At 34.9% G+C, this 19,694-nt stretch overlaps 1 protein-coding gene across 1 annotated transcript in view; it reads right to left on the bottom strand.

The window, feature by feature from the left end:
• The window catches only part of DNAI4 (dynein axonemal intermediate chain 4), a 125,304-nt gene that overhangs the window by 21,643 nt on the left and 83,967 nt on the right, over positions 1–19,694 (bottom strand). Inside the window, 3 exon segments of the mRNA XM_004286810.3 lie at positions 410–561; positions 2,088–2,174; positions 5,926–6,134. Of these exon segments, the coding sequence (XP_004286858.2) occupies positions 410–561; positions 2,088–2,174; positions 5,926–6,134 (448 nt within the window).

Below are 19,694 nucleotides of genomic sequence, written 5' to 3'. Positions count from 1 at the left end.
TGTGTTAATTAATTTGACTGTGGTAATCATTTCACAATGTATACATATATTAAATCACTACACTGTATGCCTTTAAAAATTATGTCATACAATCTAAATATATACAATTTTTATTTGTCAATTATACCTCAATAAAGCTGGAGATATTTAAAATTTTTGAAAAGAATAAACCGTCAAGCCAAAGGAAGTTTGTTGGTGAAGAGGCAGAGAGGATGATAAGGAGATATTAGGGCAGAGCATTCCAGCTGGAGAGACATGATGAGGAATTATTAAATGCTTGAAGGATAATGGTATTACTCTCAATAACAATATAAACATTCACTCAAAACTAAATAACATTAGAGTAATTTTTTCCTTCTCCCTAAAAAAAGCACATGGTTTATGTTTATCTAATTCTTGGGATTCTCACCTACTATCCAGAACTGGAATGTTACTGTTGCTCTGTACATTATAAATCGCAATAGTGCCATTGTGATAGCCAACTGCTAAAAGGTTAGGTGCTCCAATTGAAAAATCCACAGCAGTAACGCCATATGGACTCTGATAAGTACGTTCTGGCCACTGAATAAAAAAGAAATTATATTACATTTTAACCTTGGTTTTGTAGACCACAGTAAGGTGGGTATGATGGTGGCTGAAGACTAGGCTGGTGGCAGAAGACTAGGCTGGTGGCAGTGGGGATATGAGGAGAGTTAGTCTGCATTCAGTTACTCATTTCTTCCTAACTTCCTGTATACATGAGAATAAAACTTCAATTGGCCATTTCCTTTATTTTGATGAATCCTCAGAGCTCAGTAGTTTTAAGAAATACAGCACGTGGTTTCTACAGTAATTATCATTTTGGGTAATCCTCCAGCAGGATTTGTATGATCATCACAAGTCACTGTCTTAAAGATACAAATAATGGACACCAAATAAATTATCCTGCATATATTCCTATCCTCCAGTATCTGTTTCAGATGCTTGTATTATCTAATCATTCTAAACAAGGATAGAGGAGGTTCCAAAACTCTCTAAGTTACTCTTTTCTACAACTCTGTCAAGATTTTTATTGTTTTGTTTTGTTTTAATGTCTAATCCAACTCCTTTCTGGTTTCTAACAACCTACATGGAAGAGAAGATAACCTGCTGATGATGAATCCTATGTCAACCCTTCCACACGTTTAAAATTGCTTCTTCCTTTCTTTTAGGCTATATACACCCAGCTTCCTAACAGATGGGGGATTATTTATAAAAACTCTAATCATTTTTATATGCTCTTCTGATCCTTTTCTAAGTTTTCCACTTTACGTTTCAGTTGTGACTTAAAACTAAAGCTGTAGAGTAACAGGTTGACTAGGGCTGTTTAACAAAAAGCATAACTGATTCTTGTTCATTCTCTTTGAAAAATTCATGGCAGTAAGAGAGCTATATTAATCTATTTTCTATCTATCGAGGAGAGCAGAAATATATTTTATAAAGTGATAAGGAGTTATTTATATATTGAGAAACAACCCGGTAGTAAATGAAACTTAATTTTTAAAGAATTTTTATTTGCAAATATATTCTTCTTTATAACAGGCAGTGATAAACAATAATGGTTCAGCCCTAGATCCTCATATCTAACAGCACATAGTAGATGTTCAATAAATATTTATTAAATGAATTTACCTTAACCAATAAAGTGTAAGAACAAATTTTTGTTGTTGTTGTTTTTTGTTTTTGTTTTTTGGGGTTTTTTTTTGGCGGTACACGGGCCTCTCACTGTTGTGGCCTCTCCCGTTGCGGAGTACAGGCTCCGGACTTGCAGGCTCAGCAGCCATGGCTCACGGGCCCAGCCGCTCCGCGGCATGTGGGATCTTCCCAGACCGGGGCACGAACGCGTGTCCCCTGCATCGGCAGGCGGACTCTCAACCACTGCGCCATCAGGGAAGCCCAAGAACAAATTTTAATTGTTTTACTGTTATAGATTTAAACCAAAGAAAGTAAAGTCTTGCTTGGTAAAACTTTCTTGAGTTTGTTTAATGATCACATAAAACTAACTACTTTATGAGAATTATGTGAACATTTAATTAAATAAAAATAGATCTTATTCCTGTTTTAGTTACCATGGGATTCTTTATTGACCAGCAGCAAGCCAATCCTCTTTTTTGCTCCTTAAATCCAAAGTGCCCATAGCCAACAGCCAAAAGGTCCTAAAAAACAGAAAAATTAAAAATAGAGAAGACAGCATAAAAATATCAGCAAATGTATAAAGATGCATATTAATGAACTGTGTTAAAATAGTGAAGATATTTCAATTGAGGTTAAAAAATACCAATATACCAACTATTTTCACTCTACATTTCCATCTTCATAAGCAAAATAATAGTAAAAATAACCACATTTTTTAGGCTGAAGAATAAACACACAAAAAAACAATTGCTGAAAGCTATTTTACATATTGAGATAATCTTCAAAAATTGTATTATTGCATTATAGTGTCTTATGGGTTTTTAATAATGACCTAATAATTTCAAATGTAAAATAAAAGACATTTATTTTTAAAGGGAGGTGCCATGGACTGAATTGTGTCTCCTCCCTTAAAAGTGATATGCTGAAGTCCTAACACCTAATAACATGTGATTATATTTGGAAATAGGGCACTTAGGAGGTTATTAAGGTTAAATGAAGTCATAAGGGTGGGGTCCTAATCTGATAGGATTGGGTTGCTTACAAAAAGAGGAAGAGACACAAGAGCTCTTTCTCTCCACCATGCAAGGATACAGCCAAGCCAGGAAGAAAGCCTTCCCCTGCAACCAAATTCATCTGGCACCTTTATCCTGGGCTTCCCAGCCTCCAGAACTGTAAGAAATAAATTTCTGTTGTATAAGCCATCCAGTCTATGGTATTTTCTTATGGCAGCTCGAGCTGATTATAATATAGCAGGTCATTTCCAGAAGTGCTTATACAGATGACCCTTGAACAACACAGGTTTGAACTGTGCAGGTCCACTTATACATGGATTCTTTTAAATAAATACATTGAAATTTTTTTAAAGATTTGAGATAATTTGAAAATTTCACAAACTGCATAACCTAGAAATATCAAAAAAATTAAGATTTGTCATGAATGCATAAAATATATGTAGATAGTAGTCTATCCTCATATAGGCATAAGTGATATTCAGTATAAAATTAATAATATGTGAGTTTTCTTACTGTTTTATAGCTTTGCTTTCAAAGAACTACATTACCATACAGTATGCCTCTCTCTCATAATTGGAGAAACTGCATATCAGCCTATCATCACAGATAAGTAGGTTTTTTTTTTTAATGTAACAGTGTTTCCAATATTGTATTATGAATATGACTGTAATACTGTATGTCATAAAAACTTTATAATAATTCACTCATTAGTTTATAGGCTAGGCTATACTGAAGCAATCATATCAATTACACTAGGCTACCATAAAGCAATCATATTGCTGCTTCTTCATTATCAATGCATAAATCATTATACCTGTAAATAAATATGAATTTATTTTTCACATGATATTTTCATTTTTGATGTCTGGTGTTAGTAATACATGTAACATCAACAGTGTTTTGTATCATATAAGACAGTATTGATGCAGGTACTGACAGAGTATTCATCTGTTAAACAGATGACATAAGCTTAACGGTATTGATAAATACAGTACTATAAATGTATTTTCTCTGATGATTTCCTTAATAACATTTTCTTTTCTCTAGCTTACTTTATTGTAAGAATACAGTATATAATACATATCACACACAAGATATGTGTTAATTGACTATGTTATTGGCAAGGCTTCCAGTCAACTACTATAGGCATTAGTAGTTAAGTTTTGGGGGAGTCAAAAGTTATACTTGGATTTTCATTTGCATGGGGGGTTGGCATCCCAACCCCCTTGTTGTTCAAGATCAACTGTATAAGGATGTATGGACAAAAGTTTAATGATCGACCACACCCTGTCTCTTCTCTGTAATCAGAAATATTACAAACACAGTCCTGTCACCACCTTACCTTCAAGCCAACATCGTGTCTCCACAATTCCCTCTGCCTTAAAATACTCTTCACCACTACCCTTTTTATCTTGACATTGACAAACTCCTATTCATCTCTTCTAGACTCAGCATAGGCGTCACTTCCTCTAAGAAGCATTCACAAGCCTCTCTTATATGTTCCCACAGCATTATTTATTTTCTTTATTAAAGCACATAGGAAAGTATTATATGGTCAGTATCTATGTGTGACTAAATTACTACTGTATCTCCAGCGCTTTAACAGAGTTCCTGGCACAGAGTTAATGTTCAATAAATATTTGTAGAATGAATTAATAAATATGATAGATGGCACCCGTCATATATTTTTTAGCTTCATTCAAAATTAATCTTATTCTCAATAGCAATAATAATGTTTAAATGCTAGTATATCCAGTTTCTTAAAATGATTCATCTGTCCTTATTACATGGTTATTATTGATTTATTAAATTTCACTTATCTACAAGATGTTCCCAAATAGTTTTATAAAGACAAATCCATACTAAAAGTATTCTATTTTATTCAAAAATAATATATATAATTTAAGAATTGTGTAATTTAGGTTTCAACAAAAATGATTTTTTTAGGTTTTTTTTAGCATTAATTTTTTTATTGAGGTATAATTGACATACATTATATTAGTTTCATGTGTACAACATAATGATTCAATATTTGTATATATTGTGAAATGATCACCACAAAAAGTCTAGTTAATATGCATCACTATACATAGTTACAGAATTTTTTTCTTGTGATGAGAACTTTTAAGATCTACTGTCTTATCAACTCTCAAATATGCAATGCAGTATTATTAACTATAGTCACCATGCTGCACATTACAGCATGAATTATTTATTTTATAACTGGAAGTTTGTACCTTTTGACTCCATTCACCCATTTAATAGCCATAACAACTATCATGCTTGCGCACAGTACCTTATAAGGTGTAGCAATAAAATAATAAGGCTAATTCTTAAAACATGGATAATACAAGACAATTTAAACAAATTAGTTTTGACCATTTTAAAAATACACCAAATATTTATTCCAAAGATACTGCCATTACACAAAAGATTTTGAAATTACTAGTGGAAAATCATGTCTTCAGAATGAGTTTATAAACCACAGGAAAAAATAAGTCTCATTACTCTATAATCATCTCTTTTTGACAAACAAACATACCATTCTCCCACTTGATGATTCATCTAATTCTCCTCAGGATGATTCTTAGCCGTGCAGTAGTTAAAAGCAAGAACTCTGGAGCCAGATGTCTGGGTTTGAATTCTGTTTCACTTACTGGTTATATAACTTTGGGCAAGTTATTTATCCTTTCTGTGCTTCAGTTTCCTCATCAACATAATGAGGAAAATAGTAGAGTTGTGATAATACAAGTAAAACATTTACAATAGTGTCTGGTACATAGTAGGTGCTGTTTTAAGTATTTGCTGCTATTAGTAGTTATAGTATTTTAAGGAATCTCAAAATTATTTTGCACATGTTCAGGGTCACTGGATTAAGTATATACTTCCAAATATGATTACTTTAAAGAGAATACAAATTTGGGCACATGAGTTTGGTACCATGTTAAACTAAATAAATATATACTATCTTCTTGTTCACTTAATATTTCATGTGGATTCAGAGAATGCCATGTCCCAAGTACATCTCCTAAAATAAAAATGGTGACATTTTCATATTAAAGGAGAAAACCATCATTTTGTAACTGTTTGCATTTTCCCCTTTTAAAAACATAAACTTGTTTTTAGAGGAATTTTAAAACTAGGGGTTATGTCCATTTAAAGCCCTTGCCTAATAGCTGAGAAAAAAAAGTTTTTATTAGTACTTGACAAGTGCCCTTAAATGCTAGAGACAGAATTACTAAAATGTTTGATAACTTACTGGATTTTTTTTATTCCAGGCAAGGCTGCTCACATTAAGGCCTTTGGTTAAGTCACAGGAAAAGGACCAAAGTCGTTCCAAATTGGCTGGTATTGTTGATTGTTCTGAACCTACTTCTGTTTCTTCTTCCTCTTCCTTCTTAGCTTCTTCTTTTACCTCTTCAAGTTTTTCACCTATTAAAAAGTCTTCAGGTTCTTCAGGTTCTGGTTCTAAAATTAAGTCAAATTAAAAAGAAGATCATTGTGCTCTATACCTACAGGAATCTACCAAAGTCTCCAAAGGGCATCTCTATCTACCACTGACACTTCAGCCATCATTGGATCTGCTGGGTCATATGGCCCAAGGGACTGGGTACCCTGAATAGCTGCCTGAGCCTGTTACAGAATCTTCTGTCATTCTAGGCCCCACTCAAAGCTATTGGTTTTTCAGACCACTCAGTAAATGGACCAGAGGACTCATCCAAATGAGGAATATGTTGCCTCTAAAATGCAAAGACGTCCGCATTGTGTCCCTTTTTTTTTTTTTGGTTGAAGGGGAACCAGATGCAACAATGTATCCTTCACCTTAGAAGGTATATATCTTGACATATTCCATTGCCCCTGGACCCTTTGAAATTTCACCGAGGTGGAAGGCCCCTGAAATTTTGTCAGATTTATTTCTCACCCTCTGACATGCAAATGTCTTACCAGCTAAGTCTACTTCCTGTTCACTAGGTCCAATCAGCACAATACCATCAATGTAATGGACCAGTGTGATGTTCTGCTGAAGGGAAAGCTCCCTGCAGACTAAATTATGACATGAAGCAGAACCGTGAAGGTGTACTGCTAACCTGACCAGCTGAAAGCAAATAGCTTCTGGTGGTTTTACCAACAGGTATTGAGGGAAAAAAGCACATTTGTCATATCAATAGCTACACACCAGGTACCACGAGATATGTTAATTTGCTCAGGCAGTGAAACCCTATCTGAAACAACAGCTGCAAATGGAGTCACCACGTGGTTAAGTTTACAACAATCCACTGTTTTTCTCTAGGATCCGTGTGTTTTCTATGTAAGCTAAACAGATGAGTTGAATGGTGAGAGTCAAAAATTCCTGCATATTTCAAGTCCTTGGTGGTAGCATTAATCTCTGAAATCCCTCCAGAAAGGTGGTATTGCTATGATGTACTATTTTCATAGGTATAGGCAGCTCTAGTGGCTTCCACTTCGCCTTTTCCTCCCATATTAGCCCTCACTCCACAGGTCAAGAATCACATGTGGGGATTCTGCCAGTTTCTGAATATTTCTATTTCAAGTATACATTCTGGAACAGGGGAAATAACCACAGGATGATTCAGCGGACCCACTGTGAGATGAAACTGATCTAAAATTCTGTAGATCACCTGACTTTTACAAGTCCTTACTCTGACTTGTAGACCCCAGTGATGTTTTGGGTCTCCCAGAGCTAGTGTGAACTCAGAGCCACTGTTCAGTAATCCCTGAAATTTCTGATTATTTCCTTATCCGCAATGCACAGTCACCCTAGTAAAAGGCTACAGATCCCTATGGGGAAAGCTGGGATAAATACTAACAGTATACATTCTTGGCCGTGTAGCATGATACATTCTCAAAGGGACCCAGTCTCCCCTTTATTCAAGAAGTTCTGGTTCTATAAACTGGCTCAAGAATAGGAATAGGTTAAGGGGATGTGACTTTGTTTTTTAGTGTTTCAAGTTAGAAACACTTGACCTATAACTCTACTGCTTACACAGATTAAGAATTTACAAGAAGTCTGTCTATTATGGGCTGAATCATTTCTCCCCAAAATTCATATATTGAAGCCCTAAGAATGTAGTACCTCAGAATGTAACAGTATTTTGAGACAAGGGCTTTAAAGAGGTGATTAAGGTAAAATTAGGCTATTAGTGTGGGTCCCAATCCAATATGATTGGTATCCTTATAAGAAGAGGAAATTTAGACACATCAAGAGAGACAAGGGATGCACACACACAGAGAAAAGACCGTGTAAAGAGGCAGCAAGAGGGTGGCCATCTGCAAGCCAAGGAGAGAGGCCTCAGAGGAAACCAATGTTGCTGGCACCTGGATCTTGGACTTCCTGCCCCCAGAACTGTGAGGAAGTAAATTTCTATTGTTTAAGCCACTCAGTTTGTGGTATTTTGTTATGGCAGTCCTAGCAAACTAATACACCACCTACCAATTTCTCTTCTAAGGACATCATAATCAACTAGCCAGTGCCCTGGGTCTCTGCAAGTCAGACTATTCTCATTACTGCCTTGTCCCCATTATGGTAAACACACCTACATTTCCTCTGGCAATTAAATGCTGCCCTTTAGCCCCCTCACCTTCAGGATCCAATTACTCTTATTGTATTTAAGGCCCCAGTTCAGAGGCAGCAGCTCTCACTATAAATTCTGACCTACAGAAGAGTGACCACAGAGCTCTTCAAGGATGTTGGGGCTCTCCCTCACAAGTTTATTTCTCACAATTGTGGTGAAAGGTATGTTATCTGGACCCTCCTGGAGTGACCAGGCAGGTCATCATGATAAGTCCGCTCTAACGTTAGAACGTCCCTACGCCTTTGGATACCTTTCTTTATAGTATACCAAGACAGTTCTGATACTTCAGCTCCACTTAGTAAAGGCCACATTTTGGTCCATTATCAGCCAATCAAATAAAAAATTCTTAAAGCCATCTCTAATCCTTAAACTACAACACTGTACCCAGAATCTCTGCTCAGCGGAACCATATTAACTTTGACCTGATCTGACTTTATATTCCTTCCATCATTATCCTATACCCTTAATACCCATTTCCACCTATATTCCTCAGATCTCTGCCTGCATAAATTAGCAAACTCAGCAATTGATTCTCCAAGAATTATAACAAACCAAAATATGTATGTACCTAACAACTTCAAAATACATGAAACAAATAAACAACCAAAACCAATAGCTCTGAAAGGAGACATAAATACACAATTATAATTGGAGATTTCAACACTCCTCTCTCAATAACTGGTAGAACAAGTAGGCAGAAAATCAGATGACCTGAACATCACTATCAACCAACTTGACCTAACCAACATTTATAGAACATTCTATTCAAAAACACCAGAATATATGTTCTTCTCAAGTACCATAGCACATTCTTTAAGATGGACCATATTATGGACCATAAAATGACTTTAGACCACAATGGAATTAAATTAGAAATAAGAGAAAGATAGCTAGAAAATTCCAAAATATTTGTATATTAACACATTTATAACAACACATGGGTCAACGAAGTCTCAAGAGAAATTTTAAAATATATTTTAATGAACTGAAAATACAACATATCAAATCTTATGAGTTTCAGCTAAAGCACTGCTTAGAAAGCATAGAGAAAAGAAGAAAGTTAAATTTGTATCTCACATGTGATCCACCCATTCCACTCCTAGGTACTGACCCAAGAAAAATGAATGCAAATGCCCATACAAAGACTTCTATACCAATATTTTTACCAACTTTATTTGTAATGGCCCCAGACTAGAAACAAATATAAATCAACAGGTGAAAGGATAAACATAGTATAGGATATTCATACAATGGAATACTAGTCAGTAATAAAAAAGAGTGAACAACTGATACATGCAACCACATGAGTGAATCTGAAATAATAATTTTGATTTTAATAATTTTGCTGAGGAAGAGAAGCTAGATAAAAAAGAGTACATAATGTACATTTATATAAAATTCTAGGAAATGCAAACTACTAATCTATCTAAGGATATAAAGCAAATCAGTGGCTTCTTAAGGATAGGAGAGGGGCAAAGAGGAACAAGAAGGAAGGATTATAAAAGACATGAAAAAAACATTTGAGATATACATATATATCATTATATATAATTGTATATATTCATTGATTGTGGTGATATATCAAAGCCTTTGAATTGTATGCCTTAAGCATTGGCAGTTTATTGTCACTTATACTTCAATAAAGCTGTTAAAAAATAACAGTGGTATATCACTCTTTAAATGAATCCCAGATAATATAAATACCACAGCATTTTTTAATTGTGAAGAAAATTACAATCATTGACATGCATAGATTTTAGCTGTACAGTTTGATGAGTTTTGATAAATATACACACTGATGTAACCAACAATCCAATCAAGATGCAGAATATATCCATCAACCGAAAAAGTTTCCTCATGCTACTTTCCAGTCAAACCTAATCTACCATAGGCAGGCACTGGTTTAATTTCTAAAACCTTGGAGTAGTTTTGTTGGTTATAGCATATCATGAAAATGGGCCCATTGGTATGCATTCTTTTGTGTCTGAATTCTTTCACTTAACAATGTTTTTGAAATCCATCAAGGTTATTATGTATACAAGTAGTGCACTCAGTTTTATTGCTGAGTAGTGCTCCAGCATTTGTTTAAGCATTGACCTACTGATGGATACCTGGGCTTTTTCCAGTTTGGGGTTATTATGAATAAAACTGTAATGAGCATTCTTATATAAGTCTTTTTTGTGGACATATTTTTTTCTCTTGGGTAAATATCCAGGAAAAGGATTATTGGGTCATTGGATGGATCTGTGTTTAACATTTTAAGGAACTTCCTAGCAGACGTCTGGGTTGTACAATTTTATACTCACACAGCAATATATGAAAAACCCAAGCTGCTCCATGTTTTTGCTAACACTTGGTTTTGTCAGTCTTTTTAATTTCAGCCATTCCGGCTAGTGTATTGATTTTAACTTGCATTTCCTTGATGACTATGTTTAGTACATTTTCAGGTGTCTATTTGTTGGGTGAAGTTCCTGTTCAAACCTTTTGTCTAATTTTTTTAACATCTTTATTAGAGTATAATTGCTTTACAATCTTTTGTCTATTTTTTCATTAGTCTGTTTATCTTCTTTTTATTAGGCTGTAAATAAATGTCCATTACATATTCAAAACTTAAGTCTTTAGTCAGATGTATGTATTGTAAACATATTTTTCTAGTCTGTTGCCTTGCATTTTTTTCCTAACAGTGTTATTCAAAGAGCAGGTGTTTTAACTATTGCAAAAGTCATATTTTTTTCCTTTATGCCTTGGGATTTTTTGTGTATTATCTTTTCTTACGCTAAGATCACAAATAATTTTTCTTATATCTTCTTCTAAAACTTTATAGTTTTAATTTTTACATTTAAATCTATGGCCCATTCTGAGTTAATTTATACATATGATGAGATGACAGTTGATCTTCATCTTTCTGCCCATATGGATATCCAATTGTTTCAGCACCAATTTTAAAATATCAGCCTTCCTCTATTGAATCACCTTGGCATGTTTGTTAAAAATCAATTGACCATATAGGTCTGTGTTTATTTCTGGACTCACTACCCTGTTTCAATCATCTATATGTCTATCCTTAGACAAATACCACACTGCCTTGATTACTGTAGCTTTATAGTCACTTGTAATCTGGTGGGGTAAGTCCTTCAACTTTATTCTTCTGTTTCAAAGTTGACTTAGTTATTCTAGGTCCTTTGCTTTGCCATATAAAATATAGAATTATATTGTCAATTAATTATCTTTAAAGAAATTTAAAATGGTGAGAAATGTCTCTTACTTTTACTCACATTTTCAAATTCTAGCATTCTCCATTTCTTTGTTTAGATTCTGGTTTCTATTATTATTTTCCATCAGTCTGAAGAATTTCCTTTAATATTTTTTACAGTGCTGGTCTGCTAGCAATGAATTCTCTCAGTTTTTGTTTGTCTGAACATGTTTTTATTTCACCTTGATTTTTGAAGGATATTTTCTCTACATATAGAATTTTTTAGCACAGTAAAAATGTTATTGCACTGTCTTCTGGCTTCTGTTAAGAAATAAGGGCATTATTAGCTTTCTTCCCTAAATGTAACGTGTTTTTTCTGGCAACTTTTTAACATTCTTTTTTTGATATATTACTTATAATGTGCCTCAATGTGGTTTTCATTGTGTTTATCTTGCTTGGGTTTCATTGAGCTTCTTATAATTGTTGGTTTAAAGATTTTTTTCAAGTATGGAAAATTTCTAGCTACTCTTTCTTCAAATATTTTTCTGCTTTCCCTCCTCTTTATTCTAGTACTACAATTCCAATTACATGCATATTAAATCACATGATCTTGTGACACAGGTCACTGAGGCTCTTTTTTTTTTTTTTTGGCCTTGTTTATCTTTGTACTCCAGTTTGGAATGTTCCTCTTGCTTGTCTTTGAGTTCACTGATCTTCTTCAGTTTTTAGTATTCTGTTAAACCCAAACAGCAAATTTTTCATTTCATGTATTATGTATTTCAGCTCTAGAAGTTCTATTTGGTCCTATATGTAGCTTTCATTACTTTCCTTATTGTATTCTTATTTATTTTAAATCCTTAAGCATATTTTTATAGCTTTTTCTTTAATAAACTTTATTTTTGTAGAGTAGTTTTAGGTTCACAGCAAAATTGAACTCAAAGTGCAGAGTTCCCAAATCCTCACACAGATATATGCACAGCCTCTTCCAGATCAACATCCTGCACCACTAGTACATTTGTTACAATCAGTGAACACATACTGACAAATCATTATCCCCCAAAGTCCATAGTTTACATTAGGATTCACTCTTGGTGTTGTACATTCTGTGGGTTTGGATGAGTGTACAATGACATGTACCCACCATTATGTATCATGCAGAATAGTTTCATCACTCTAAAAATCTTATGTGCTCTGCTTATTCATTTCTCCCAACCCTCTAATCCCTGGAAACGCCGGATTTTTTTTACTGTCTCCATACTTTTTCCCTTTCCAGAATGTCATACAGTTGTAATCAGAGCATGTAGCCTTTTCAGATTGGCTTTTTTCACTTAGTAATACACATTTAGGTTTTCTCCATGTCTGTTCACGGCTCGATAACTAATTTCTTTTTAGTGCTGAATAATATTCTATTGTCTGGATATACTGCAATTTATTCATCCATTCACCTACTGAAGAACATCTTGTTTGCCTTCAAGTTTGGGCTATTATGAATAAAGCTGCTATAAACATCTGCATGCAGATTTCTGTGTGGATATAATTATTCAACTCCTTTGGGTAAATACCAAGGAGTGCAGTTATGGACCATATGGTTACAGCATATTTAGTTTTGTAAGAAACTGCCAAACTATCTTCCAAAGTGGATGAACTATTGTGCATTCCCACCAACACTGAATGAGAATACTTGTTGCTCCACACCTTTGCTAGCATTTGGTAGTATCAATGTTTTGGATTTTAGCTATTCAATAGTTTTGTGGTGGTATCTCATTGATGTTTTAATTGGAAGTTCCTTAATATATAATGTTGAGTATCTTCTTACATGCTTATTTGCCCTCTGTATATCTCTTTGGTGAGGTATCTGTTAGGTCTTTTGCCCATTTTTAAAAATTATGTTGTTTGTTTCCTTATTGTTGAGTTTTAAGAGATATTTTTATATATTGGATGAGACCTTTACCAGATATGTCTTTTGCAAATATTTTCTCCAGTCTGTGACTTGACTTCTCATTCTATTGACAATGTCTTTCATAGGGAATAAGTTTTTTTGTGTTTTTTTAAATTATTTTTTATTGAAGTATAGTTGCTGTACAATATTATATAAGTTAAATATGTACAATATAGTGATTCATAATTTTTAAAGATTATACTCCATTTACAGTAATTATAAAAATTGGCTATATTCCAATTGTACAATATATTCTTGTAGCTTATTCTATACCTAATAGTTTGTATCTCTTAATCCTCTACACGGCCCCTCCTACGTTCCCTCTCCTCACTGGTAGCCACTAGTTTGTTCTCTATATCTGTAAGTTTGCTTCTTCTTTTGTTATATTCACTAGTTTTTTGTATTTTTAGATTCCACATATAAGTGATACACAGTACCTGTCTTTCTCTGTCTGACTTATTTCACTTAGCATAATGCCCTCCAAATCCATCCATTTTGCTGCAAATGGCAAATTTTCATTTTTATTTTTGGCTGAGCAGTATTCTATTGTATATATACACCATATTTTCTTTATCCGTTTATCTGTTGATGGACACTTAGGTTGGTTCCATATCTTGGCAATTGTAAATAATGCTGCTATGAACATTGGGGTACATGTACCTTTTAGAATTAGTGTTTTTGGTTTTTTTGGCTATACATCCAGGAGTGAAATTTCTGGGTCATACAGTATCAATATGGTATAACTTTTTAATTGTAATGAAGTCTGGCTTATCAATTATTTCTTTCAATAGATCATGCCTTTGATGTTACATCTAAAAAGTCATCATCATACCCAATATCCTCTAGATTTTCTCCTGTGTTGTCTTCTATGAGTTTTATAGTTCTGCATCTTACATTGAGGTTTGTGATCCATTTTGAGTTAATTTTTCTGAAAAGTGTAAGGTCTGTATCTACATTCTTTATTTTTCCCATAAATATTCAGTTGTTCCAGTACCATTTGTTGGAAAGACTATCTTTTCTTTCCATTGTATTGCCTTTCCTCTTTGGTCAAAGATCAGTTGGCTATACTTATGTGTATCTATTCTGGGCTTTCTGTTCTGTTTCATTGATCTGTGTGCCTATTCTTTCACCAATACCACACTGTCTTAACTACTGTACCTTTATGGTAATTCTTGAAGTCAGGTAATTTCCGTCCTCCAACTTTGTTCTTCTCCTTCAATATTGTGTTGGCTATTCTGGGTACAATAGCTTTTTAAAATTCCTTGTCCTGAGTTAGTGTCTCCCTACAATTAGGGCACCTGCTGGCCACTGGTGGGGAACCCTGACACCCAAGGAGATGGGAAGAACCCCCAAGTGAACCGGATCTTCGTTCACTAGCTGGGGGTTTGGCCGGCTCTGCAGCGGGAGCTCCGAGTCTGAACCACTGGACTAACAGAGAACCTCAGACCCCAGGGAATATTCATTGGAGTGAGGTCTCACAGAGGTCCTCATCTCAGCACCAAGACCCAATTCTACCCAACAGCCTACAAACTCCAGAGTTGGAAGCCTCAGGCCAAACAACCAGTAAGACAGGAACACAATCCTACTCATTAAAAAAAAAAAATGAGATGGCAGAAAATTATGTCACAGATGAAGCAGCAAGGTAAAAACCTACAAGACCAAAAACTTGAAGAGGAAATAGGCACTCTACCTGAAAAAGAATTCAGAGTAATGATAGTAAAAATGATCCAGAATCTTGGGAAAAAAATGGAGGCACAGATTGAGAAAATACAAGAAATGTTTAACAAAGATCTAGAAGAACTAAAGAACAAACAAACAGAGATGAACAACACAGTAACTGAAATGAAAAATACACTAGAGGGAATCAATAACAGAATAACAGAGGCAGAAGAACGAATAAGTGAGCTGGAAGACAAAATGGTGGAAATAACTGCGGAGGAGCAGAATAACGAAAAGAGAATGAAAAGAATTGAAGACAATCTCAGAGACCACTGGGACAACACTAAACACACCAACATTTGAACTATATGGGTCCCAGAAGAAGAAGAGAAAAAGAAAGGGACTGAGAAAATATTTGAAGACATTATAGTGGAAAACTTCCCTAACATGGGAAAGGAAACAGTCACCCAAGTCCAGGAGTGCAGAGAGTCCCATACATGATAAACCCTAGGAGAAACACACCAAGACACATATTAATCAAACTAACAAAAATTAAACACACACAAAAAATATTAAAAGCAGCAAGGGAAAAACAAAAAATAACATACAAAGGAATCCCAATAAGATTATCAGCTGATTTTTCAGCAGAAACTCTGAAGGTCAGAAGGGAGTGGCAGGATATACTTAAAGTGATAAAAGAGAAAAACCTACAACCAAGATTACTCTATCCAGCAAGGATCTCATTCAGATACGACAGAGAAATTAAAAGATTTTCAGACAATTGAAAGCTAAGAGAATTCAGCACCACCAAAACAGTTTTACAACAAATGCTGAAGAAACTTCTCTAGGCGGGAAACACAAGAAAAGAAAAAGACGCACAGAAACAAACCCAAAACAATTAAGAAAACTGTAATAGGAACACACATATCAATAATAACCTTGAATGTAAATGGATTAAATGCCCAAACAAAAGACACAGACTGGCTGAATGCATATAAAAACAAGACCCATCTATATGCTGTCTACAAGAGACCCACTTCAGACCTATGGACACATACACACTGAAAGTGAAGGGATGGAAAAAGATATTCCATGCAAATGGAAATCAAAAGAAAGCTGGAGTAGCAATATTCGTATCAGATAAAATAGACTTTAAAATAATGAATGTTACAAGAGATAAGGAGGGACACTACATAATGATCAAAGGATCAATCCAAGAAGAAGATATAACAGTTATAAATGTTTATGCACCCAACATAGGAGCACTTCAATACACAAGGCAAATGCTAACAACCATGAAAGGAGAAATCAACAGTAACACAATAATAGTAAGGGACTTTAACACCCCACTTACACCAATGGACAGATCATCCAAAATGAAAATAAATAAGGAAACACAGCTTTAAATGATACATTAAACAAGATGGACTTAATTGATATTTATAGGACATTCCATCTAAAAACAGCAGAATACACTTTCTTCTCAAGGGTTCATGGAACATTCTCCAGGATAGATCACATCTTGGGTCACAAATCAAGCCTTGGTAAATTTAAGAAAATTGAAATCATATCAAGCATCTTTTCTGACCACAACACTATGAGATTGGAAATAAATTACAGGAAAAAACTGTAAAAAACACAAATACATGGAGGCTAAAGAATACGTTACTAAATAACCAAGAGATTGCTGAAGACCTCAAAGATGAAATTAAAAAATACCTAGAAACACATGATAACGATATGAAATGACCCAAAACCTATGGGATGCAGCAAAAACGGTTCTAAGGGGAAAGTTTATACCAATACAATCCTACCTCAAGAAACAAGAAAAACCACAAATAAACAATCTAACCTTACACCTAAAGCAACTAGAGAAAGAACAAACAAATCCTAAAGTTAGCAGAAGGAAAGAGATCATAAAGATCAGAGCAGAAATAAATGAAATAGAAATGAAGAAAACAATAGCAAAGATCAATAAAACTAAAAGCTGGTTCTTTGAGAAGATAAACAAAATTAATAAACCCTTAGCCAGACTACTCAAGAAAAAAAGGGAGAGGACACAAATCAATAAAATTAGAAATGAAAAAGTAGAAATCACAAGTGACACTGCAGGCATACAAAGGATTATAAGAGACTACGACAGACAACTATATGCCAACAAAATGGACAACCATGCAGAAATGAACAAATTCTTGGAAAGGTACAATTTTCCAAGACTGAACCAGGAAGAGTTAGAAAATATAAACAGATTGATCACACGTAATGAAATTGAAACCGTAATTAAAAATCTTTGACAAAAAAAAAGTCCAGGACCAGATGGCTTTACAGAAGAATTCTATCACACATCAAGAGAAGAGCTAACAGCAATCCTTCTCAAACTCTTCCAAAAAAAAGCAGAGGGAGAAACACTCCCAAATTCATTCTACAAAGCCACCATCACCCTGACACCAAAACCAGAAAAATATATCACAAAATAAAGAAAATTATAGACCAATATCACTGATGAATGTAGATGCAAAAATCCTCAACAAAATACTAGCAAACAGAATCCAACAGCACATTAAAAGGATCATACACCATGATCAAGTGGGATTTATCCCAGGGATGCAAGGATTCTTCAGTATATGCAAATCAATCAATGTGATACACTACATTAATAAAGTAAGGAATAAAAACCATATGATCATCTCAATAGATGCAGAAAAAGCTTTTGACAAAATTCAACACCCATTTAGGATAAAAACTCTCCAGAAAATGGGCATAGAGGGGACCTACCTCACCATAATAAAGGCCATATATGACAAACCACAGCAAGCATCATACTCAATGGTGAAAAACTGAAAGCATTTCCACTAAGATAAGGAACAAGACAAGGATGCCCATTCCCGCCATTCTTATTCAACATAGTTTTCGAAGTCCTAGCCACAGCAATCAGAGAAGAAAAAGAAATAAAAGGAATATAAATTGGAAAAGAAGATATAAAACTTTCTCTGTGTGCTGATGACATGATACCATACATAAAAAATCCTAAAGATGCCACCAGAAAACTACTAGAACTAATCAATGAATTTGGTTAAGTAGCAGGATACAAAATTAATGCACAGAAATCTCTGGCATTCCTATACACCAACAACAAAAATCAGAAAGAGAAATTAAGGAAACACTCCCATTTACCACTGCAACAAAAAGAATAAAATACCTAGGAATAAACCTGCATAAGGAGGCAAAAGACTTGTACTCAGAAAACTATAAAACACTGATGAAAGAAATCAAAGATGACATAAACAGATGGAGGAACATACCATGTTCTTGGATTGGAAGAATCAACATTGTGAAAATGACTATACTACCCAAAGCAATCTACAGATTCAATGCAATCCCTATTTAACTTCCAGTGGCATTCTTCACAGAATTAGAACAAAAAATTTTACAATTCATATGAAAACACAAAAGACTCCGAATAGCCAAAGCAATCTTGAGAAAGAAAAGCAGAGCTGGAGGGATCAGGCACCCTGACTTCAAAGTATGTCACAAAGCTACAGTAATCAAGACAGTATGGTACTGGCACAAAAACAGAAATATATATCAATGGTACAGAATAGAATGCCCAGAGATAAACCAACGCACATATGGTCACCTAATTTATGACAATGGAGGCAAGAACATACAATGGAGAAAAGACAGCCTCTTCAATAAGTGGTGCTTGGAAAACTGGACAGCTACATGTAAAGGAATGAAATTAGAACACTACTTAATACCATACACAAAAATAAACTCCAAATGGATTAAAGACCTAAATGTAAGACCGGACACTATAAAACTCTTAGAGGAAAACATAGGAAAAACACTCTGACATAAATCACAGCAAGATCTTTTTTGACCTACCTTGTAGAGTAATGGAAATAAAAACAAATGGGACTTAATTAAACTTAAAAGCCTTTGCACAGCAAAGGAAACCATAAACTAGACAAAAAGACAACCCTCAAAATGGGAGAAAATATTTGCAAATTAAACAACAGACAAAGGATTAATCTCCAAAATATACAAACAGCTCATGGAGCTCAATATCAAAAAAACAAACAACCCAGTTAAAAAATGGACAGCAGACCTAAATATACATTTCACCAAGGAAGACATACACATGGCCAAAAGGCACATGAGAAGATGCTCAACATCACTAGTTATTAGAGAAATGCAAATCAAAAGTACAATGAGGGGACTTCCCTGCTGCTGCAGTGGTTGGGAGTCTGCCTGCCAATGCAGGGGATACGGGTTCAAGCCCTGTTCTGGGAAGACCCCACATGCCACAGAGCAACTAAGTCCATGCACCACAGCTACTGAGCCTGCACTGCAGAACCCACGAGCCACAACTGCTGGGCCTGCATGCCACAACTGCTGAGGACCGCGTGCCTAGAGCCCGTGCTCCGCAACAAGAGAGGCCACCGCAATGAGAAGCCCACGCACTGCAACGAAGAGTAGCCCCCACTTGCCATGACCAGAGAGAGCCCGTGCACAACAACAAAGACCCAACGCAGCCAAAAATAAATAAATAAAAATTTAAAAAAACAACCAGAAAAAGCACTACAATGATGTATCACCTCATGCCAGTGAGAATGGCCATTATCAAAAAATCTAGAAACAAT

The sequence above is a fragment of the Orcinus orca genome, chromosome 1, assembly GCF_937001465.1.
Source record: "Orcinus orca chromosome 1, mOrcOrc1.1, whole genome shotgun sequence".
Taxonomy (NCBI): domain Eukaryota; kingdom Metazoa; phylum Chordata; class Mammalia; order Artiodactyla; family Delphinidae; genus Orcinus; species Orcinus orca.
The sequence above is the reverse complement of the archived record's forward strand: the minus strand, read 5'-3'. Positions and strand labels throughout refer to the sequence as shown.